The 26,136-nt window shown below is 38.2% G+C and overlaps 1 protein-coding gene across 1 annotated transcript; it reads left to right on the plus strand.

The window, feature by feature from the left end:
• The first annotated feature begins 6,080 nt into the window (after positions 1-6,080).
• LOC140155854 (peptidyl-prolyl cis-trans isomerase 5-like) lies at positions 6,081-11,843 on the plus strand. The gene is made up of 4 exons (XM_072178846.1): positions 6,081-6,552; positions 8,230-8,440; positions 8,630-8,749; positions 10,407-11,843. Exons 1-4 carry the CDS (start codon positions 6,478-6,480, stop codon positions 10,643-10,645), a joined length of 645 nt encoding a protein of 214 aa, XP_072034947.1. The 5' UTR covers positions 6,081-6,477; the 3' UTR covers positions 10,646-11,843.
• The last annotated feature ends 14,293 nt before the right edge of the window (positions 11,844-26,136 follow it).

Consider the following 26,136-nt stretch of genomic DNA (forward strand, 5'->3'; position numbering starts at 1 on the left):
TATCAACAAAGGCGAGGGACTGGTCTATCAATATGCTTGAACGAACCGCTACACTGTTCAATTGCTTTCTTGTACTATATGAAATGTGGTGGGTAATTTAAAATGCACATGCCCTGAGCAAACTACGATGCGTACGCACACTGCAGGTCAAAGAACAATGGAAATTGCCATAATTTGCGCGCATACTGCCGGGCAATGACGTAACATGTCAAGTGGTCTATATTATAGTTGACCTCAGATGACTTTGAAATTTTTTGGCGCTGAATGGTGATTACATCCATCCAGTTTCATGGTAATCCGACAATCAATACTCAGATGACCTCAAATTGAAGCTAAAAATACGAAGCAAATTACGTTGATCGGCTTTTGCATCTGAACATTTTCACGTGTACCTTAATGAGAAGATCAACTATAGATGCTATATAATTAAGAAGATATTGATAGGGGAAAATAAAGCGTGTTGTCAAGTAAGGCTACTTCATGCAAACAAACATTGCGAATTGGCAAACAGCAGATGATGACAGCGATTATATTCAATTTTATCCAGGGACCTTCTCGTCAAAAAATAGGCCGAAAGACATTCACCCAGATAAGAGTTGTTCTTTATTGGGAACTGTGCAATAATTATGAGCCGTGGGGATGTAAAATGGGGGGGGGGGGGTAAATAATGGCTTATAAAAACAGTATGGAAACGTTCAAATTATGGATGAAAATGTCATGCTTGCTACGCTCGCATTATATCTAGATCTTTGACATGTGAAGGGATGCAAGGATTTTTTTGGCAGGCCGAGAGAGGGGTTTGCCGGGTGGTTAGCAATTTTGGGCACCCAGTTTGCAAATGTTATACCCGGGCTCATAATTACTGCAAAGTCCTTTAGAAATAAGAAAATAAAATGACTATAGACATGATAGAGCAGGGTTGGCGATTTTTTTTTAATTTAAAGGTCCGTGACCTGATCAATAGCATCATCCCCCATTTTTATTCATCAAAACTGAGATTTTGGAATCAGAAGAAAGCTCATATTTTTCTCATTGGCTCAGTGAAATATAACGCCCAAGATAAGTTTCTTTTAAAAGGTGTGAAATGTGAATAAAAACGTAGCAATTTGTGGTTACCACACCGGAAGTGTATGTACTATCCTATAGGGCACTGTTATACGCGTTTCTGCTTCTCATTTCACAACCGCTGCAGCAATGCAGCTCAAAATTTGGAAACGTGTTGTGATGGTAGGCCGCAATCTCAGATAGAAACAGAACATGAAAATTCGGACCATGCTTCTTTTTTTAAATTCCAAGAACTGGTATACCCGATGATAAAGTCAAAAGAGACCACTTGGAATTCTACACATATGCACAATCCTATTTTTTTTTTTACCAAAAAAAATTCTGCACCTTGAAGATAAATTTTTAGCAATAGATAAAATGACATCATAGAGCTATTTTAATTGTATCCAAATGGTGTTAAAGCATTAGAAATGAAGCTGAACAGTCAATTTGAAAAACCAATAAAGAAAACGAACCTGAAATGGCAAGTAAGGAAAGTGTTCGGGTGTCATTATTTAATAACTATAAATGTGGAAATGAATTTTACAAATTAATGATGGACCTAAATATCGTATACCAGGCGAGTCAATTACGTTTGAGCTGGACAAAATTGGAACATCATTGGGTTTTGTTGTATTACGGTCACTATGACCTAAGTCCAAATCGCCGGCTACCGAGTTCACTCAACACCAAACACGCAAACATGGCAAACAGACTGTTGACTTTATCAGACAACTGATGATTATTTTAATAGTGCAGTATGGCTCTCAATCAAATTACAGATCATACAAGAATTAAACGTAGAGTTAAGAATTACTACACAGATTTCCTTTTGCTATGGTTACTTATCTGAGCCTGGAGATCTTGATTGGCTGACTTTCTGATGAGATTCCTTTGATGGTCTCAGTTCTTGATCCAAGATCTGGCAATGTCCAAGACCCTGTGTCTATCCAAGGGAAACCCCTGGTCTAGCACAGTCTCAGTCCAAGTCCTGGAGGCTATGTTTTCACAATCCTAGCTGCTATGCTAGTGTTTTCCAAATGGTCTTCTATGATGACCGTAAGCTCCTCTCTCGGAGATCACTTGAGCAAGCTATCTGCTCATTTTGACAGTCAGATAACAGTCAGATATGTTAGTCCAGCAAAATACCACAGTTCGTTGATTGAGATATTTCAGTCTGTCATTTCTTTAAGTTGACAGGACAACACACAAAAACCGTGAACCGAAGTTTGAAGACTTCACACAATTATGGCAACTTTTATACCACCACTGGCTAACATAAGTTTCACAGAGTTTAATTATTTATTAAACTCCAGGCCTTTTATATTACAGCACATTACATAATTTCTAAATACAGCTCATTACATCACCACAATCCAATCAGAATCATTAATCTGTATAGGTGGTTACTGTAATAGCGCCACCACTTAATCTTCCAAAAATTTCTTCTATATAATTAATAAATATGAATTTCTTGTTCACATTACTGATTAGCATTTTCCATTGAGTTTCTAGAACATTCACGTTCAAACAAATGGAGATAAACATCAGAACAAGTGAAAACTAATGATGAAACTGATGATAAACAATATAACTGTTGATAAACATGATAAATATCATGGATTATTTTGCGGGCACATAACAGTTGTAATCACGGTAAGTTTCTTTAAAAGACATCCCCAACAGTATATCAAAAGGGGGTAAAAACACGTAATGGGTCAAGGTTGTAATGATTCAACGGACTTCGACTTTTTTACCCTGTCACCCAGGTAATGAAATACCTGGGATATGGTAAATCATTCGTTGGTTAAAACGTTTTTCCAAGCTTAACAATTTGAGACCAATTTTAAAATAATCGGAGCATTTTTGATTTTTTTTACATAAACAAAAAAGTCTAAAAGCGTAAAATATCACTGCGACCAGGATCTTATAGGGAGAGAGTCAAACAGGAGGACAAGATGTCCCATGAGGGAGCTGTCCCTTCCCCTTGGCTACCGCCACTGTACCTCCCTGTCCACTTCCAATGTCCTCCCTCTCCTCCTCTCTACCCCCTTTCTTACGAGATGCAACATGTTATATGATATGCACCTGCTATATACTCTTCCCAGAAGTATCCTAGCTCCAGTAAAAACAAACCAATTTAACGTGAACTTAACCGTTGAAGTACTCAAAAACGTCATTTTTGGTGGACCGCATTTGGTGGACCGCATAGCGGGAACACCCTATAGACATGATAGAAGTGTATGCTACTTACTCACTAACCATTTGGTCTTTAATGGGTATATCTTGAAATGCCACGACGTTTTAACCTCCCAAGTGGTGTCAAATGAAGGAGAAAAAAGTAAGGAATACAATAAAAAATACGGGGGTTCACCTCCTAATACTTTAAAAGTTGCATCCATTTTACTACCCCCAGCCCCTTACATGATTTTACAATATTGTGCAATGGGGATGCATTATACGAGTACAGTATTAACCCTTTAAATGAAGAAAGAAAGAGTATAGTCAGTTAAATAAATAAAACATAAATAATTGAAGTAATTAAATTAATAAATTAATTAATGTCATCCGAGGTCTAAGTTCATCAGGCAGAGGTCAACCGGGATCAAAGGTCATATGGGGTCAACGGGACAGGCTTAGCTCGGTCCACCAGTTTGCGGTGCAAAAACCGCTCTTGTTTTACGTCATAAAAGTATATACACTAGCCAAAAAAGAAACTTTTTTTCACAAGGTCATATTTTAAAATCCTGTCCATCAAAACTAAACCAAAATTACACACAGGATTGCCTCAATACTCTACTCCAAACACATGACAGTGCAGTACCCAAGCAGTTGTCCAAATGACACAACAGCAAAATGCGCTGATATGGAACACCTTCTGAACCACATTCACAGCCCGATTGGCACCCAGCAAAAGAAATCTGTGAGAACGGCATCTTGAATCACAGGTCACAGTAAACAATTTTAACAATATTAAGTTAAAACAAACTTACCAGGATCATCATGTCACATGTCCAAACACTGCAGGAAGCATGGGACAATCTTCCCCAGGACATCATCAGGAACCTGGATGGAAGCATGAGAAGTAGGTGGACAGCATGCGTGCAAGAAGGACTTCATTATTTGTTTGGACATGTGACACGATGATCATGGACTGCTATTTTGATTCTCCTTAATGCCCCTTTAATGTTTTTAACTTAATGTTGTTTAAATTGTTTGCCGTGACCTGTGATTCAAGATGCCGTTCTCACCTATTTCTTTTGCTGGGTGGCAATTGGGCGGTGAATCTGGTCCTGGAAGCTGTATCAGTGTATTTTACTGTTGTGTCAGTTGGACAACTGCTTGGTTACAGATATGTGTTTAGAGTAGAGTATTGAGGCAATCCTTCGTGTAAATTTGGACAGGATTTTTAAGATATGACCTTGAGAAAAATTATAAGTTTCTTTTTTGGCTTAGTCTATATATAAATACCAAGCTTAACGTTTAGAACAAAAAATATTTAAACCTAATTCAAATATTGTCGTGCATAATTTACTGCTCGCTGTAGATTTTTGCGTTCACTTCGACTTCTAGAGGCTTTCATGGCATAATGGTTTTGAATAGATCCCCTATAATCCTCTAGACGTTGGAAGTTTGTGCTTTTGAACCGCATTTCACAGCATCGAAGTGGTTACGTAAGCTTAAGTAATTCTCTTGGTTACCGGATCACGCTATTTCGGTATAATATTACGTAGTAAATTTGATACTGAATTGGCTCTAGTTCGACGGGTATGCTTTTGGGATGGTGATGGGTAGTTTTGTACCGGAGTAGCAAGGTGCCCATCTGTGATATACCAAGTCTATTCGCTTTCCTCCTTGTGGACAACTTGTCTCCCGTAAGAGTCATTTTCCAATCATAGTTTTTGTGGATCATTTTCCTACTTTCTGTAAAGATCTTGAGTGAATGAATTGCGTCAAATTGCGTAGCGAAATGCATCGATTGGGTAGCGGCAAAATGCTTCGATTGCATTACAAATTGCTTCGAATGCGTTGATGGTAGGTCAGATCGGATAGCAGGATCAGGAGCTACTGCAAGTCCCATTTAAGCTATATTTTCTGTTACCTACGTTTGTTTATGACCCCGATCTTATAAAACTTGATTTAAACCCATCCTGATGCCCTATAAGCAGTGAAAGCACCAGGGCGTGGCTTCAACAATCGACCTCCCAGTCCGCGCCAAATGTCCTCGGGGTTTAACAAAAATGTCACGTTTAGCCAACGGAGGAACACTTCATTGATAAACCATCCAATACTTATTGATGAATGTTGCTTCTTCAACTCACGAAGAAAACAGCATCCAAAATCGGGATATAATGTTAAATAGACATACATTTTGATGAAGCCCGGGTTGAAGCCGTTATCATGTTTATGTTGTAAACTGAACTAGCGCAATTTGGCGGCTTAACCGCGGTGTTGGCAATACAGTACCTTATTGCATAGCTGTTATTCTCGATCAACCAAGATCCAAGTTGTAAAATTAATTGACAGTCCGTGTTCATCCACGCCAAAAAACATTTAACACGTGAATGGGAGCAGTGCGCTGCCCGATGGCCCAGTGGTTGCATAATATTGGAATTAATGTCGGGACCTCAGGCCACACCACTGTTCGACCTAGGATACACACACCCGCAATTATTGTAATTATTAACGCATTAACCTTGTTTATGAAGTACATTAAGGTTTCTAGTCTATATTAGAAGAGCACCTTTGTTCATGCAAAGAATAATTTGCATACATCGTTACATCCTTAGTTATCGTTATGTTTTTTAGCCGGAACATTTTAACAAATCAATGTTTATCAAATCATGCAAATATGGCGCCTTTTGTCTACACCTAGGATACACACACTTGAGTCGTTACGTAATTTCAGTCGCCCATCCCATTATTCAAAATCCCTGCCCAAGCCCAGGGTCTGTCGGAGCTTACATTATTATATGTTGATTGTTGGTTTGAATCTTTGAATAGTTGATTACTGAGAATGTATTAGACCACCTTATTTTAATAGCTTGTCTCAAAGCCCCCTCGCGCATTAGTAATCGCCCGCTTTTCGCGCGTTATTCCACTCCAGCTGAATTGTACATTTCGTTTCTTCCACTGCTTTTTTCTCCAAAATCCACCACTAAAATCACACTTCTGACTTCACCAGACTTTCGTGCCTCTCCCCTTTCACCAACAGTAAACATGGTGATCCATCTCCGACCGTCTACTGCAACTGAACAATCCCGGGTAAACATCAGGTTGTGCCTGTAATTTATCTCATCTGTTTCAATTCCATGTTTTGAACTACTTTCCACACAAACACGCACGTAACACAGTAGTTCTGGTTATAGTACTAGATAGAAATATTCGTATAACGCAGGAGAAAGGCTGAGAAATAAGCCCAACTTTTGCACAATGGAGTCAACAGCCTTAGTGTTATTTTTTGCTGCAATGGTAACCAGTGTTGGTGCATATGCGATGGCAAGTCATGTAAGTACATGAAGTATTTATAAATTATAAATTGCAAGAAAGAACTTTAAATTAAAAACAAACAAACACACACACATTTGCTTATTTCACTTGTTTAGTTATAATTCTTATTGAATATCAGATATAATCAATCTCACAATGAAGTACTGAAGGATAGGGTGTGTGCTGTGGGTGGGGGTGGGGTGGGGGGGGGGTGTGTGTGTGTGTGGGGGGGGTGAGTATTTAGGCACACTTCTCTGCGGATCTGTAACTGAGGCCTGCATAACGTAGCTGTATAGACGAATCCAATTTCACGCATTCCTGCTCCTCAATGGCAGCCATTAGCCGCGACGGGTACCCAACTATCCCACCTAAAATGTGGGATGATGCGGCCTTGAAGGGTATTATAAACTGCATTCTATCACCCATGTAACACGTAGACAAAAGAATGATGACAGTTTACAACACAAAAGAATCTAACATCGAATTTTAAGCGGGTTTAATCCACCCAATTGGGTACTCACTACACCTGTTTGGTGCATGCGGGTACCCAAATATGGCCGACCAAGATCCTGTCCATGGCTCGCTGGATTCGTCTATAGATCATTTATATTTTGATAAAACAAAAAGTGATTTTAAAATGTACTGTACGCTATTGTACACGTGTCAATATGACAAAAATGTATTTAAATGTTTAATAATACTATATACGTCATTAGACATTACTAGCACATGGTAATATTATTCAATTTACTACGTAAAGTAAATGACTGGCAAACATAAAAACGATATCCAAGTTTTTTTATTGTTTTTTGTTTTTGTATTGTTTGTTTATTTGTACATGAAAATGTGCTTAAAATTTAGAGAATACGAAAGAAAGAAAGGAGCGGGTATATTGCAATTCGCCCTTGGAACAAAGCACTGCATTTACAAGAGGCCTGGTGAAATGGCCTCTACAAATGACACAATTCATATTTTTATTATCGTAATATTATTTGCATAATACTGCAAGAATCATGAGTGACAAAAACAGAATTAACAAATTAGGGATGATACAAAAAATGTAATTGAAAGCACGTCAACCATAAAATATGCGAAAAATTAAATCCGGTTGTAAATCAATACTCCATTAAGTTGCTAATAGGTCGTGCACCTGGCTTACTAAAGCGAGTATAACAGGACTACGTGTACTTGTTGCTGATTAATTGAGTGTGTTTGTGGTGTATTCTAGTCCCTCAAAATATAATTGGCTGTTGACTTTATATATAGACGAATCCAACGACAGAATTTAGTCGGCCATTACTGGGTCCCGTCTGCACCAAACTAGTGTTGTTACTGCCCAATTGGGTGGATTAAATCCGCTTAAGAATCGATGTTGAATTGTATTGTGTTGTAAACTTTCATCATTCTTTTGTCTATGTGTAACACGGGTGATGGAATGCAATTTAATATCTCCGCCAATGCCACATCATTTCACATTTTAGATATACCTAAGGGGGGACCCAGCTATGGCTGCCATTGAGGTGTAGGAATGCGTGAAATTGGATTCGTCTATAGGCGACGTTAAACTCTGTAAAACATGGATGTCCTGAAAATGTCAAATACATGTAGCTTTTCAAATTCAGTGAAATCATGGAAAACCTGAAAATCAAAAATCATTTCTAAACTGTTCTCTTGCTATTTAATGTTTTCTTCCAGGCGGCTGGTGAATCAGTTTTAGTTACCAACGAAGTTTTCTTTGACATATCCATAGACGGAAACCCAGTGGGTAAAATTATTTTTGGGTTGTTTAATAAAGTAGCTCCCAAAACTGTCGAGAACTTCTTATACTTCTCGGCTCAGCAAACACCAGGAAAAGGGTACAAAGGGAGCATTATCCATCGAGTTGTTAAAGGATATGTTTTGCAAGGTATGGCTTCCATATTTCAATCACTTTATAAATCATAAATTAAACAATTTATTCATAAACCTTGGTGAAACAATGTAAAGGTAATATCACCCAAGTTGTACCAGATCGATCGTCACAGACCTAGTTTGACATCCAGTTGAGGAAGTTCAAAATCATTCAAATGTGGCAATTGTCTTTGATATTTATTAGGTGGTGATTTTCTGAAGGGGGACGGCACGGGAGAAACGAGCAAATTCGGCGATTTATTTGAGGACGAATCATTGTCACTAAGGCACACTGGAGCAGGATGGTTGGGCATGGCAAATAAAGGTAGGTCAAAAAGATTCACTCTTGTATTTGTCCTAAGCATAGAACTTTAAGGGCTGGGGTAAGGGCAAACTTAAAGTACTGGTAACTGGAGAGATGAAGCGACGAGGAATCCCAAATCACAGCGCCAGGCCACCGAGTGCAAATATGCATTTATTTTGGAAGGTTTATGTTTGTTTTAAATTTTGAGGCGTTTTTTTTCTCCAAAATTTGATATTTTGGTGATATTTCAAGAAAGCGACATGCCAAAAACAAATCTTTTGGCACATAATTTGTTATTGTCAATACAACTCTTTTCTGCATACCTACGTTACAATTCGTTTTGGTGATTTAGTAACATTATAAATTTTCTGACTGCATTTTGGGGTTTTCAATGAAGCTTACCGTGGATACCTTTTCAAATATGGAAAGGTTTCTATACAAAAACGATTCTCTTATAAACCATCATGCGCACAGTTTCCACCTCGATACACCTGAGCACACATTTTCGTCCAAGAGCTTCCAAGCATCAGAGAACAACAAGCAGTGAATTGTCTCCACACAGTCTTTGATTGCACTACACGGTTGAGTGCATAGCAATGTAAGAGCTGTGGAGCTTTTAGCTGAAAAATGGGCCTCTTTGATTGGTTTTTGTCGAAACCTCAAGTGTTCCCTTCATCCAATCAGATTTATAAAAAATCAAACGAAAGCTAACACTTCACCCTAAAAACAATTTTCGTCACTAGGTCAACAGATAACGCAATTCAATGTTATAGCAAGGCGAATGTGGAAAATCTGTTGAGAACTACCTATCCAAGAACATTTTTTGACCAAAATGTAGGTTTTAAAAGTCAAAACCTCAAGTGCTCCTTACAATATAATTCAATGAACTATGACTTTGCTAAATTATTATTATTATTGTTATTGTTATTATTATTATTATTAGTGTTATTATTATTACTATTATTATTATTATTATTATTATTATTATTATTATTATTATTATTATTATTATTATTATTATTATTATTATTATTATTATTAGTGTTATTATTATTATTATTTGACTTGACTTACTTGACTTAAAGCCGTCCTCCTGAGGTAGGTCCCGGAGATGGCTTCCCAACTAGTTTGAGTCTCCACAGCTGTCGGTTAGTGGCCAGATGTCCTGCTGCTGCTACTGATGGTATTCCTGTCTCTGAACAGAAGTGCTTGATGTCCTCGAGCCACTTTTTCTCTGGTCTTCCTCTGGGTGACCTTCGAGCAGGATTTTTGGGTAACGGGTGTTGTTCATTCTTTTCACATGACCAAAATATTTGAGTTTTTTGGTCATGATAGTTGTAGTGAGTTCTTTGTAGTAGCGTAGCCGCTCCCGGATGCTAGTATTTCGGATTCTGTCTCTTCGTGTGACTCCTAATATTTTCCTCAAGCACGCCATTTCAAACACTCGCAGTCTCTGTTCATCTGATTTCTTGAGTGTCCAGGTTTCGGCACTATATGTGATGATGGATAGGACCAGTACTCGGTATAATTCAAGTTTGGTTGAATTCTTGATATCTCTCGACTTCCAAATGGGGTTCAGCTTCTGCATGGATCCCATAGCAAGACCAATTCTACGTTTGATATCATTTTCATTATTATTTATTTTATTGTTATTATTATAATTATTATTATTATTCAGGTGCTGACACCAATAGTTGCCAGTTCTTCATAACTTTTGTGGAGTCGCCATGGTTGGACGGCAAACATGTTATCTTTGGTAAAGTACTAGTTGGTATGGATGTAGCTCGCGCTATCGAAAACGTTGAAACTGATGAAAAGCAACGTCCGATACAGGAAGTTAGAATTACCGGCTGCGGGGAGATTCTTGTAAATAAACCATTCAATGTAGACACAAGAACGGGTTCCAAAGAGCTTTGAGAACTAAACACTAGCAATTTGCTGAACATCATTTGTGTTCTGGTCATGGTTCCGCATCGTCTGCAAAAAGCCGCTGGATATGAGATTGAATTGAATATAAGGGACTGTTCTTTACAACAGAGGAGACCGGGATAGTGGGAATTTGGACAAAAAAAATCGACAAAACATTTCGCGTTCCTCCTCGACTGCTCACAATTTTCGGATTCCCTTCTTGTTTTGCCCGTTTTTTCCATTTAAAAGTTAACCCCCTCATGGTTCAAGTAAAAAAATCAGATTCCCCCTCAAGATGTCCCCCCCCCCCAAAAAAAATTGGATTCCGCCTTAAAGATGTTAAAACTCCCACTCTCCCCCTAGCGTAAATATTGAACGGTTCTAACAACGGATTTTCAAATGAACGAAATAGATATCAATCACTATTTAGCTAGAGTTAGAAGCTGCAACCAGCTAACATAAATTCGTTTTGATTTGTGTAGAAAACGCCGAACAATTTAGGCTAATATAAAAGTTGGCCCTATGATCAATACGTGAAGTGCTATACGCGATTCCTCGGGACACAGCGTCATCATCCCTATATATCTTCGTGTCAGAAATTGCCAAGGCAAATCCACTAGTTCTTCAGTTTTCTCCAACAGCCACTTATGGCGAGTTTTCCGCCGTGTTTAATAGTTTCGGGACGGAGTGACTCGGGCTACGCACACGACCTGTGTTCGATAGATAGATACGTTTCTTTCCCACCACGAATGCGTCGCTGCCATTCATCAGCTGATATGACTCATTTTTACTATCTGCGCAAGGTAATTACGCATCTTTAGTGTTACCAAGTTAAGAAAATTCGAATTTTGTCAGTTTTTCAGTGTTTTCAAGCGTAAACTGGAAGTTGAAAGCGCAGACAGTCGCTTACCATATTCTTTCAACACATAATATCTTAAACTGCAACTCAAGCAATAGGTTTTTACCAAAAGTAACGGGATATATTCAAGGATTTGAGATAATACATAATTTGATATCAATAGTAAATACACCACCATACATTACTCTTGCCATTACTCTTTTTTCATTATAGCTAGGAATAAATACCAGAAATGATTTTAAGTGGCGGTCACTCAATTCGTATCAATGCAACTATGTGCTTGAGGAATGCGATCTAAATTGTCAATGAATTTTCAATTCTATACAGACAGTGAGACACTCATCCGTTCAACAAAAATAAATAAATAAATGTTGTTTGATTTAACGTGCGCTTCAGCTAGGCATGGCCTAATTATCAGCACACTTCAACAATTATTCCGCTGCCATTAGGATATATCAGAATCATTTCCGCTTCACCAAGTCCGCAACTGATGCGCAGGTACTTTCAGCGACTTAGATTGTGATTACCCCCAGCAGCTCCCCATTTTACACCTGGGTGGAGTGAAGCAATTGGGAATTAAGCTATCTTGCTCCAGGATGCAACACACTGGCCGTGGTGGGGCTCGAACCCGCAACCTTCCGATCATGAAGCTCGCGCCCTAACCATTGGGCCAATAGGATTTGTACTGGATATTTTGAAAGGCAACTCATAGCTGAACTTACTACATCGCTGAGCTATAGCGATTGGTTTTTAGCCAATGAGATAGAACTCCGCGAAAAGCGAGCTACCTTATTGAAATACCGATAGTTTTGGTTTGTTTACTGCCTGTACAACATAGTTATTTACATGGTGTGGACGATGTGCGAGAACGATAGTAGCAAATGCGAGTTTCACTGTAAAAACAATAAAAAATATCGTTAACGCCGCCCTCTGTTGACAAAATAAAACAATACAATAAGGTTATCCGCGGTAAAAAAAAAAAGTGCAACCCGTAAAATGTAGAAATTGAGCTTATTTGTGTAATTTTTCCCGATACGTTTCTTTGATGCTACATGGGACGGATTCGCCGGTTATTTGCGGGACATTGAATGATCGAACCCCAAAACCCACCCAAATCCTTTTGCCGCCGGATAAAATACTTTTGTATACGGCGATGTATACGTTGACCCAATCCGTTCATGTGTGACAGAGGCATTAATCTGGGATGGTTTTGATGAAGGAAAAATGTTTTGAAATCTGTTCTGGCGGACTACTCGCACAGCGTTAACAGCAGATAAATGATTGTTTTTGCACAGGCGTAAAACTAAACCACTAGAAATACGCCATGCAGCGAATAACATGGAATTGTAATCACCCCACCAAGTGCCACTTTACGAAACAAACTGGATTCATATTCCGTCGGTGAGCGACGGTTGATTAGTATTTCACAAATAAGGTAGCTCTCTATTTTCCGAACGCAAGAAAAGGAATCCTATCTCATTGGCTAAAAATCAATTGCTATCGCTCAGTGATGTAGTATAAATTCAGCTATAGAGATGTATTTCCAATTCCATTCAACAGAGTCAAAATCCTATTGTTGACGCAGACAATTGAAGGTTGTATGTTGTTTCACCATGCTCATTGTGCAATAGAATTGACAGCCTATTTCTATTACACCACGTAATTGCAATGAGATAATTTTAAATAACCAGACAGTGGATTTGAAATAACTGTCAGTGGGTCTGAATGGGCTACCCGAGTTATGCATGGCTTATGGTGGTGTCATATCCTATTGATATTCATACTTCAATCTTTGAATGCCTATATCTCAAAACTCTGAATATTTCCCGATATTATTGGTTTCTTTAAAAACCTATTGTAAGGCTTGCTCTTGAATATATGTGTTGAAAGAATATGATAAGCTTCAGTCGGCGTATTGAAAACCCAGCCTGCGTACGACAAAAACGAAATCGAATTTTCTTGAGTTGGTAACATTAAAGATGCGTAATTTAGTAGATCGTAAAAATGAGTCATTCCAGCTGATGAGTGGCAGCGGCACATGCGTAGTGGGAAAGAAACGTTTCTATTTATCGTACAGGTGGTATGTAGAGGTCAGTGGTGGTGCGTGGCAATCGTATTTTGTTATAGTATTAAACACGGCGGAACAAAATCGCCATGCGTGACTGGTGAAGAATTAGTGGATACGCCCTACTATCATGGCAATTTCTGACATGAAGATATAGGGATGATGACGCTGTGCGTCGCGCAAATCATGTATCGATATAAAATCCCAAGAATTGAGATTTCAACCGCTTAGAAATCACGGGATGGGGATAAAAAGGTCAAATTTGCAAAAAACTGACATTGTCGATGCATGATGTGCAAAAGAAAATAATTATGTTTAAGGGGGTACTACACCCCTGGCCAATTTTGTGCTTATTTTTGCATTTTTCTCAAAAGGTATAGCGCATTGGTGGCAAGTAAGATATGTATATTATAGGGGCAAGGACTACAACTACTGCACTGAAAATTCAGCAACTCAAGTCAAGTAGTTATTGATTTATTGATCAAATATTGATTTTCCTCATTTTTAACTGTAACTCCACAACTGTTGTTTGTGTTGATATAAAATTTCCAGTGCAGAAGTTGTAGTCCTTGCCCCTATAATATACATATCTTACTTGTCACCAATGCGCTATAATTTTTGAGAAAAATGCAAAAATAGGCACAAAATTGGGCAGGGGTGTAGTACCCCCTTAAGGATATCCCATATTCATGCGCAGTCTCATTGCTCTACCTATCGGACGGGATTAATTAGAAGTGATTTCCGAGTCTTTTTTGCACGTATTTCAATGGGAAGCGCAATGATGGTGTGACCCCTTATAGTTGAACGCTATTCGGCATTATGTATGTCTTAAACAAAATTATACCGAGATCTTTATATCAATATAATTATAATGCTTATCATGCTTATCAGAATATCAGCATGGTATACAAACCGTGCATCAAAATGATTGGTACCCATCAGTTTCCAGTTCAACTGGGCTACAAGTTCATGTAATCATGTTATTATGTGAGTGTCAATCGAAACTTCAGGGAGTCTTCTCAATAGAAGAACCCACTAGTCTGTATCTTGGATGAAGACCTCAATACCATACCTTGCAAGTTCAAGGAGGATCATCAAGGTGTCTGCCTTCTCCCGTGTGTTATGGCCAGTACTGCACTCCAGGTCTGATGTGTTTGTTTTTATTCTTGTAAAACATTTTAGATATTATTTTGTACGCACAAAAGCCAGTTTTTCTGAATTTTCTTAATAGGTCAGAGGGCAAAGTGTCCCAAAACTGCAAAAACTGTCCCACAATGCATTGCAAACTTCCAATGCCGATTTGGCTTATTATCAAAGATGACACGTCCTGCTGTATAATTCTTGAGGAGTGACTTAATATTTGTAACGAATGCTCTTGTAATACCATAGTGTTGCAATTGCTTGCAACACTAATGATTGCCTGGATAACTGCGTCTATTATCAAGTGTTTGATAAAGGGACTTGACGATTGATGTTGAGGTAATTCTGTTGATGCATTACCACTTTCTTGTAGTGACTGCTGATCTCGGCATTAATTTAAATCCATCTTTGCACCATCCCAGTCTGTTTCTCGGGAGAAGAAGTCGACATCAATACCAGACCTCTCAAATGCACGACTATGGAGGATCGTCAAGGCGTCTACCTCTTCCTGTGTGCTATGGCAAGTACTACTGCACTTCAGTCTGGTGTCTGGAGACATCTCTGGTGACAGTGACTTCAGTATTTGGAAATTACCTTATCAGCCAGGAAGGAAAAGAGTCAGGCTATCTACTTCCTACTGACCATCAAAACAAGAGTCAGCTCATCCATGCATTGGAAAGTCTTTCAGACATTGTCAGAGGAGGGCCAAACTGATGAATCCGCAGATTCAGCAAATTTAGACAATGATGACAATTCATTTGAAATAGTCCCTGAAGAAGTCACCCCGAGCAGAGATCAGCAGTCACTACAAGAAAGTGGTAATGCATCAACAGAATTACCTCAACATCAATCGTCAAGTCCCTTTATCAAACACTTGATAAGAGATGCAGTTGTGCAGGTAATCATTAGTGTTGCAAGCAATACATTTCGCACCTTGGATAGTATTACAAGAGCATTCGTTACAAAAATATTAAGTCACTCCTCAAGAATTATACAGCAGGACGTGTCATCTTTGATAATAAGCCAAATCGGCATTGGAAGTTTGCAATGCATTGTGGGACAGTTTTTGCAGTTTTGGGACACTTTGCCCTCTGACCTATTGAAAAATTGGCTTTTGTGCGTACAAAATAATATCTAAAATGTTTTACAAGAATAAAAACAAACCCCAAAAAACATTATTTTTGAATAAATTAATTATTTAAATATTTTTAAAGATAAATAAATTAATAATAATTACAGCAATTTTCCCGATATGTCAGAGGTCAAAGTGTCCCAAAAAAAACCCGGAAGTTACAATAGCGACTGGGCTTATTAGCTGAAGCTGACCCTCAAAGATGGCATACGTATCGAGACTGAGGGTGAAGACCTCCTTTTAACAGATATCACTCCTGTTAAAGACATGAAGAAGGTGATGGCCAGTAGGAAGTCCAAGGATAGCATGACTCTCTTCCTGGCTGATACGGTCATTTCGAACTACACAAAACCATGAAAACCTGTAGTTACTGTCACCAGAAGAGTTGTCATCATTGTCTAAATTTGCTGAATCTGCGGATTCATCAGTTTGCCCCTCCTCTGACAATGTCTGAAAGACTTTCCAATGCATGGATGAGCTGACTCTTGTTTTGATGGTCAGTAGGAAGTAGATGGCCTGACTCTCTTCCTGGCTGATAAGGTAATTTCCAAATACTGAAGTCACTGTCACCAGAGATGTCTCTAGACACCAGACTGAAGTGCAGTAGTACTTGCCATAGCACACAGGAAGAGGCAGACGCCTTGACGATCCTCCATAGTCGTGCATTTGAGAGGTCTGGTATTGATGTCGACTTCTTCTCCCGAGAAACAGACTGGGATGGTGCAAAGATGGATTTAAATTAATGCCGGTGTTAACATTTTATGTGGAGTGTGCACCGGAATCAGTTGCAGAAGTTACTAGATGTAACTGTGCAAAAACTATGTGTTCTGCAATGCGCTATACCTACAAGAGTAACTTAGAATGTACTGAACTGTGTAAGTGCAAATTATGTCAATGCTAACTGCGCAACACACTGACTGAGTCAGAAACAAGTGGTGTATTCCAGTCAAACTAATAGGTTTCAGCTCTTAAAGGTTTACTTAAAATTTACGTCTCAGTCTTGCAATATTGGGAACATTATGTAGAGTTTGCAATATTATGCAGAACCTTGCAAAATGTCAAGAAGTGCAAGCCAAAATATGTTAATAATGGTGGCCATTTTGAAAAAAAAAAAGTAACTTTCTTGGAACTTTTTTTTTGTAATCTTTTGCATTATAAACATGGGTATTAATTACTATTGCTACCGGTTTAATTAAGTAACTATGAATTTAAGATAAACATTTTAGTACGAAATATGTTGTTAATAATTGTGACCATCCATCTCAAGTCGGCAAATTGTATTTCGAGTTACAGTGCAAAATGTGCATAAAGGTTGTGTTGATATTTACCTAATGTTTGTCCTACATGTTTCTCATTTTAGTGTCAGTCAAACGCCAATCTTTAATCCTATTATTGAAGAGGATAATAAGCTTATACTTATGTATAGAGTTAGTAAATAACTCTAGTCTTTGTTTGCTTTGGCCAAATCCTGTTCAAGTGGTGGGTTAACTAACAATCAACAATGAGAGGACATTCCTGAACCTCGTTGACTTGGGGATGATTTGAAGTGACCGCCAATTATGACAATTTGATATGTAATACCAGCGATGTGGAAAAAGAGAAATAATGTAGCACCAAAATAGTGTACCCTTTTACTGAAGGAGCAAAGTTTAACAAGCCATAACTCCGCTTCTGGATATTGTTTGAAGTCAAATGATATATAATTGTAAAGCTTATGATATATATTTCCTAAACACGGAAGAAAACAAAATTGACCAGGGGCCGACTATACGAGCGTTTCGACGTGGACGGTCACTTTATATGTTGTTAGTAGCGGCCATTTTTAAATCTGAGAGAGCTGCCAAACGAAATGCCATGTACCTTTGTATTATGTTTCATTTGCAATCTTTTACATCATAAACATGGGTATTGCCAGCATTTTAAGCTCACAACTTCAGGTATAGCATTATGATGGCAGCCATTTTGAAATACAAGACGGCCGCCAAACAAAATGACCTATAACCTTAACCTTATATGCCTTTATTGTAACCCTTGATACCATGAACATGGGTATTGCCACCATTTTCAGCTTGATGTGGAGCTCAGAAGCCAAGTTATAGTCCAAAATATGTAGAAATGGAGGCCATTTTGTAATTCAAGATGGCCGCCAAGGGGTTGGGAGAAAAAATGGTAACAATTTGATTTGAGTTCCTGGAGACCAAAATCTCAAAATGTTACATTATCGCCCACAAATAACAAGCCATTACTATAAGAAACCCACTATTAGTGTACATGCACATATTGAAATATTATGAGAAATGGTATAAACTTTTAAAACAATATAGGCTTTAATTGCCACATCAGTTCTTTCTGCTTGTCTTGCTTAGGAGTTAAGGAAAATATTTGGAGCAGTAAGTAAGCTTCTATCCCCATATAAATGGGATCAGGTTACAGAGGTAACGCTGTCCCACACCGACATCGCCCTGTTAATAATTACATTATACAGCAGAGGCACTGAAATGAATACCCGGGATCGATACACGTGAATGTGCTATGCACGATTTGATATTCAGACAATAAATCTTTGGATAACGGGGTAGAAAATGATGAATATCTCCCGTAATTTATTTAGTCTAAGCCAGATTTTGTTCCTTGCACTTCAATATATGTGTTGAACGGATATGATAGTCGTTAGCTTGCGTCTTGAGAAAGAATCGTGCATCTTGAACTCATAAACTGACAAAAATTCTTATTTTATATGTGCCGAACTATAGCACAGCGTAAGCTAGCTGCACTCACTCGTGGAAGCGGTCTAAAAGCAGATGACTATAAAAATAATAAATATATAAATTTTGGATTTATAACCTCATTTATAACCATTGACCTCACCATTGACCTCCTCATGGCGTATACATGCTCACTCACACACAGAGAGGTCAATTACCAGGCTATTGTCAGTAGCCTTAGTCGAATGTCCCTCGGCTCATTAAGGTCGGAACAAAATGGCCATACGTGGCTGTGGATTCAACCTACCATGGCGATATCTGCCATGAAGATATCGGGGCGATGACACTGTGTGTCGCAAAGTGGAAATATGCTAATTAGGACCCCGTGGGACATTTTTTCGCTGGTACATGTAATAGCAACATTCCTAAATATGATGTCCTATAGGGGTGCTAAAACTCATGTTAGAATTTAGTTGCTCGTGAACCCCTCCTGGCTACTAGTGCAAGAACGATCTCTCTAATCGTAGTGTATTCACCAAAGTCCACCCCATATCAAAAATAAAATCTATGCAACACTGATGGGAGCCATACGTGGGGATGGATCACGGTCGGTAGATTTTTGTGACAATTCCTTACACATGAGTCTATGTTTTGAAGTGAGTATAAATCCTTACATGGATTTCCTTTGAAAATTGTTAAGGTCCCCACTAGTACGCACGAAAAGTTCGGCATGTGAACGCATTTTAACTTTTCGTGGCACGCGAAGGTTAAAGGCGAGTTAGCGCAGGGCGAGTTAGCGGGAGTGCGAGTTAGCGCAGCGGTAGTTCCCTCGCTTTGCACCACTGAGGTCCCGGGTTCATGCCCCGGCGCGGCCCAAGGACTCATGTGCACTTGGTTTATCCCGATTCCATGCTCGCTCTCGCAGGTTTTCTCCGCCGGATCTCCGGTTTCCTCCTGTATCGCAAAAATCGGTGATTAGTTGTTTGTTATCAAAACTTCCTTCACCCAATGGAATTTGGGGAGCTGCACAGATAATTGGTGGATGTTACGATCTAAATGCAGATAGGTGTGCGACGTTCGGCAGCAACTGGCCTAGTTGATGCGACCTGATTGTGATGTTTCACCATTGCAGCGAAATTACAGCGCTTTGAGTCCTCTAAGATCTGGAGAAAGGCGCTTTATAAATACAAAATTTATTTATATTTATATTTATTTATATAAAACTTAGGTTAGACCATAGATGAACTCCTGGATGGGGCAGCTTTAATTAGCATGAGGCCGCATTGATATGTAAATAGCGTATTGTTATTTAAATTTGTGCCCAGACGTATTGAGGGCGACAGTCATGTTATCCAGACGGAGAACGGCTGCATATGCCGGGCATGTCAATTTGCTGAGTGAAGGCTGATAATCACCTTTCTGTATATAAGCTAGTATATTTCGTGTACCAGTTGGTTATAACAAAAAATTAGTATCATATTAAATATATTAAATGTATAAACTTTGAAATTTACATGAATTTGAAGAGCAGAGCTTCGAAATGTAGCTAAGTCAGGTGATGTGAAATTCTGCTGCGTGACCCCCTCTGCGTGGTAGAATTATATTCATAAAATATTGAATTTAACAGATATCATGGGTAGCCAACCACGATTTATCAGCATTTAAAATATATGTTAATTAACAAAGATAAATAATAAAGAGTACAAATGGCAATTAACTAGTAAACAAGCCTGAAATCTTAAAATGTTGCCACGTGATTTCCCGAACACATGATATGTTAACATGTGACCACTTTTCAGATTTACCGTAAATATTTGGAGTATGCTTGCACATCATGCACATACACTGTGCATTTCTTTACTTCCGTATAAAATCAATAATTTATGCTGGGAGCCAAGTAACATTGTCTGCTCAGAGCAGATTGGTATTTTATTTTACTTGAGAGCATAATAGAAATACATAAAGACGAATAAGGCGCCATGATGGAAGGTCAGGTCGGGTATCAAAGGTTATTATAACTTAAATACTACTTGTATTTCCCACCTTGCCTCTGTCACATATTTCCTTCATATTATTGACAGCAAGTCCTAATTTTGACTTTGCTATTGCAAAATGTCATTTCATATCAAATTAGTAGACTTTCTTTGAAAAAACATATCACTGGTGCCTGATGGGAATACCCGTCCGCCATTTCATTAAACTGGATCGTTTTCGCCTGTTTTGTGCCCAGATGTATTGGGGCGCGCTATACTCTCATTGAACAGGCAAAGTTCGCAAAACTAACAACGTTGTTATTTGCCAAACTCAATTAACACGATCCAAGGGGTCGAACATGAATTATTCATAACGAGCTATAACGGATCGATAACTGGCCTCACTTTCTAGCTAGTAAACCAGCTGAATTTTTCATAGATTTTGCGTTGCTAATAGAACTAGAGGCAAATGGTGGTCATAGACCACAAACCTAGCTGGGGCATGTTGGTGTTGTGGAGGTATCTGACCCCTGCAAAATGTTCCAAAAATGTTCCCCTGTGATGAGGTTTGTTGTCACCGAGTTTTGAGTCATGTACTCCTCACAGATGTCCAGAAAATGCAATTCTAAGATTTGACCCAGATGACCTTTGACCAGACACCTGCAAGATGTTCCATAATTCACCCCTGGTCATGAGTTGTCACCGAGTTTGAGCCCTGTACCTCTTACAGGTGTCCAGATAACGCAATTCTAAGATTTGGCCCCAGAATGATGTCTTTTGAGCTGACCCGTGCAAAATGTTCCAATATGTTCCCCAGGTCATGAGGTTGTCACCGAGATTGAGCCCCGTACCCCTCACAGATGTCCAGATATTGAAATTCGAAGATTTGACCCCAGCTGACCTTTGACCTTCCCCTGCAAAATGTTCCAACATGTCCCCCTGGTCATGAGGTTGTCGCCGAGATTGAGCCCCGTACCCTTACAGATGTCCTGATATTGAAATTCGAAGATTTGACCCCAGCTGACCTTTGACCTGATCCATGCAAAATATTCCAAAATGTTACTCTTCTCATCAAGTTTATTGTCACTGAGTTTGAGCTCCGTACCCCCTACATATTGCCAGAAAATGCAGCAATTCTAAGATTTGACATGACCCCTGCAAAATGTCCCCCTGGTTGTTAGGTTTGTTGTCACTGAGTTTGAGCCCCATAAATACCCCTTAGGGGGCTATTATTTTCTTTGGAAGGAGGATCCCAAATATACAGGGGGTCATAAATTTTCGGAAAGAAAAATACGGGGGGGCATAATACTTTTGATGACCAAAATGTAGGGAGTCACAAGATGACCACAGATAGTGTGTTTATTTTATTCAAAACTAAAGGGAGCTAGTAGAGTAAACAGGAGCAGTTAGTAAACGGGAGTGGTTAATAAAGATGTTGAACGGTGATGATAAACATCCCAGCAAACACAAAAACGTTTTAAAAACGTTTTAAATAAGTTATATTTTGGCTTTTGGTTTAGGTAAAAACGTTTTAATAACATTAAAATGTCGGGTTATATAAAGGTCATGATAACGTTTTAAAACGTTTTGTATGAAAACACACTACAACAATATTTTTAAATGTTTTCAAAAAATGTTATTGTAAACTATTTTTGGCAAACATTTTTGCCAAATATTGTGTCAATACTAAAATAACATTATGTTAAAATATTTGAACCCAGGAAACACAAAAATGTTCTTCAAATGTTTTTTTCAAAACCTTTCAATAACATTTAAATGTCGGGTTATATAAAGGTCATGAAAATGTTTTTAAAACGTTTTTGAAAATATTTTGGGCAAACATTTTTCGCAAAATATTTTTTCAACCCCAAAATAACATTCTGTTTAGAATGTTTTGTATCAAGTTTTCAAGAATGTTTTTGGAATGTTATTAAAATGTTTTTATACCCTTTATATAACCCGACATTTAAATGTTTTTGTAAAACATTTTTGTTTGCTGAGCAGTAGAATATCATAAAATGTTTTTTAAGGTTATGAAAACGTTTTATAACCTTAATATACCCTTTATATAACCCGACATTTAAACGTTTTCTGATAACCTTTTATAACCTTTTGCGAATGATGTCGAAAACGTTTTGTGTTTGCTGGGATTGTGTCTTGGACTAAAACATGAATAGAAATTATTATTATTACCCAGGTATAATTCTGGTTTACCCTGTGCACCCTGTGTTTTAGGGTTTGGTTAGGGGATGTCATTTTTCTTCGTCGGGGGGGGAGGTCGGTGACCGGAGTAAAATGTTTTATGACCCTCCTATTGCGGGCACAATTTTTTAGACCCCCCTATGTTGGGTCGAAATTTTATGACCCCCCCCCACCCACTTCCAACTACACAGACTCAAGACAAATTATTCATTGCCGGAACAAAGGCGAGGAGCGCATCAAAACTTTAGAGCAAAGAAAGTGTGTGGAGTGCGTTAAAATTTAATTGTGTGTGTAAAGAAGGCGCGCTATATGCGCAAAATATCTGCATTATATAATGAAAGATTGTGTGCAAGAATACATGCACAGCGCGCGAAAAGTTTGAGTCACCAGCCCTTAATAATTCTATACCCCCTATTTTGGGTGTTGAAAAATTATAACCCCTATAATTGGTCTAAAATTCTATGACCCCCACTCCCCAGTATATATTCATGACCCCCTTCCAAAGAAAATGACAGCCCCTTATAATTTAAATTTAAATTAGGGTTAGGTTTATAAACGGTGAGGATTAGGGTTAGGGTTATAATTGGGGTTGCTTAGGGTTAGGGTTATACTTGTGCGCAGGGTCTACCAGAATTATTCCAATACCCATGAATAGTCCTGTAACTATCACTAAATAGAATTAAATTAATTAAACTATGATCAGTCTTACCTTGTTAGTACTAGCTAGTATTTCTCATTCAAGATCACCATGATTACAGAAAACAGCAAATGGGTGATAACCATGATAACAATAAAATGTACTGGTACCATTAACTCACAGATTATAAACATTTATCCACAGATTATAGAAGGAATTTTATCATACCACGATGCACTGACCAATTCATCTAACACTGAAACCTTTTAGAAATACAGTTTTAACTTGTTGTAGGGCATAAGGTTGTGCAATAAAAATTATTTACAATATTACTTGTATACCCTGACCAATTGACCCCTTAAACAGCTCAAATGTTACAGTCCATGACATATATACTACATCAAATGTAATGTGGCACCACAATAGTGCTGCCGCGCACGCACAGTATAATACCCAGTGGACTCGGAGGTATCATGAAGGGTTCCTGCACTTCTTTTACAGTTACCAATTACTAGACTTTTAAAGGCTTTTATACTATTTTCCCCAACTTCATAAACAAACAAAAAAGGTAGGGAAAACAAATGAATTCATGTCCCGCATTCATGTAGGTCTATTCCATTTGCAAGCTATTTTTGTGTTGCGCATAATCTTAAACCATGTTTAATTTCCCTGTAAAATACAAGAACACCAATTGTTAATGTTTTAAACCACACAAATTAGGAACTGGGATTCAAATATATATTAATGCAAGATGTTTTTAATCAAACAAAATAAGATACATACTCTAAGATATAAGTATAAAACAAAAAACCCTAACATCAGAAGACAAGAAAATCCCCAACAATCATTTACTTAAGCAAAACAGAGAGCCTGTAAACAAATGCTAGCTAAAGTTTGATATTAACTGCCATGATAATGGCACTGAAAGAATTAAAGTTCCTACTGCAAAGGAAACACATCAGATAGTTTCATATACCGGTACTAACATTGGAATTACTAATCAAGCCAAAAACACATTCATTACAAAGAAAGAGGCCAGAGAACACTTTCATTAATACAAAGAAAGAGGTCGGACATAACCATACAGAAATAAATGCTAAACATTTTAAAGCCTGGCTCATTAATCCCCTGTTTCCAAACATACCACCAAAGTCTGTAAAATACGGGTGCAAAATCAAAATCAAAAGATAAGCCAGAGCCTAATACTAGTACTTTTAATAGTAAACATAATATTAAACCCATAAATTTATACTACAATTACTGTTAAGGAGTGCCTTTAACACACCTGCATGGTTCATATCAAAAATCAAATTTCTATTAAAAAACCTATATAAATATGCCATTACTGCTTATTTCCACTGCATTGACATTCAACCTTAAAGAAAACCTTTGGCTTTGCAATCACCTAAAGTTATTCACTTTGTTCATGTGCCCATATGCCATTATTTCAACTATTGCTTCCTACACAAACTACTGTCACTATTATCCAAGTTTTCTGCAACAACCTTTCAATTCCAACTAACTGCATCCAAAATCATATTAGCCATCAATCCTCCCACACATATATTCCCTGGGCTTGCAGAAACAACAGGTCATTAATTACCTTTTCAACTAATTAAGTGCCTTAGGTTAAATAACAAATTACAGTAACAAACTAACAAACACATTCATTCCTTTAGAAAACAATGATTCAAAAAGACCAAACCATATCTTCACTAGTCAAATAATTCTTACATAGCATCAAGTCAGGGTTTCATACTCAAAGGGTAACAAAAAAAAACATGTGCATTTTCACTTAGTTGCCAGCGGAAGAAAACGGGAAGATTACAGTGGTTTGTTGCCAGCGGAAGAACCTGAACGATTACAACACCTAGCTGGGGGGTGTAAACCCCCCAGCTAGGTAACAACCGTGAATTTAGTGTCACCCCCTTGGTTAGACTCCAACTACTCAGTGTGCAAATTGAACACCAGGGATCACGTCGGCAGCTGCGTAATTCACTTCCCGACACACTTCCGTGTTCCGAGTACATGGAAAGTGCCATACGGCTGAGCGGTTTTGTCGTCCCTATCATGCCGCTCGCCACCTCAGACCTGGGCACGATAAATTAATTTGCTTACGCCCTCATGGTAAACGAGGCTATTAATGTAGCCCAACTTGACGTAAAAACTGGCAATCCTGCTAATTAATAAAGAAATGAAAATATCTGTTGCAATTTTTGGATTTGCATTCAAGTAATTCTAGTTCATTCTAGTTGTACAACAATTACTTCTTTGAATACAAACACATTGCTGCCTAAGATGACTTTATAGCACTGTTTAAATATCAAAATGAAGTAATAATTTCAAATTTCAATGAACACTATCCCCTCTGTAATTTCCCGAGTTAAGTATATAGACAACACGAATATTGTCTGCAACACTGTGAGTTAAAAGTAAGTCAAGACTCAGGCGAAAGAGGAGAAGCGCGTACGCTTCTCGCCCAAAAATTTGTTACGACCCCAAATACCTACACTAAATGTGAACAAAATGATATTTGTTGCCTGATATAGGCCTATTTAGGCCTACACCCCGTACAAGGGCATATTTAGATATTACTCGCATGTTTATCCATACACAGGGCAACTAACAGAGTGATTACAAATCATTCAATTATCATATCCATATAATTATTGTTAATGATGACTTCCATGCCCTGGGCATCCTTGCAAAAATAACGTCCGCCACTTAATGCTCTCCCTTTGTAATGTACTGTAACATACACTATAAAAATGTTTAAAAATTCTCATA

The sequence above is a fragment of the Amphiura filiformis genome, chromosome 6, assembly GCF_039555335.1.
Source record: "Amphiura filiformis chromosome 6, Afil_fr2py, whole genome shotgun sequence".
Taxonomy (NCBI): domain Eukaryota; kingdom Metazoa; phylum Echinodermata; class Ophiuroidea; order Amphilepidida; family Amphiuridae; genus Amphiura; species Amphiura filiformis.

Excerpts from the sequence above, each read along its gene's own strand:
- LOC140155854 (XM_072178846.1), top strand. The coding sequence starts at position 6,478 with ATGGAGTCAACAGCCTTAGTGTTATTTTTTGCTGCAATGGTAACCAGT. Across the intron at positions 6,553-8,229 it reads CATATGCGATGGCAAGTCAT|GCGGCTGGTGAATCAGTTTT; the intron begins GTAAGTACATGA and ends GTTTTCTTCCAG. Across the intron at positions 8,750-10,406 it reads GTTGGGCATGGCAAATAAAG|GTGCTGACACCAATAGTTGC; the intron begins GTAGGTCAAAAA and ends ATTATTATTCAG.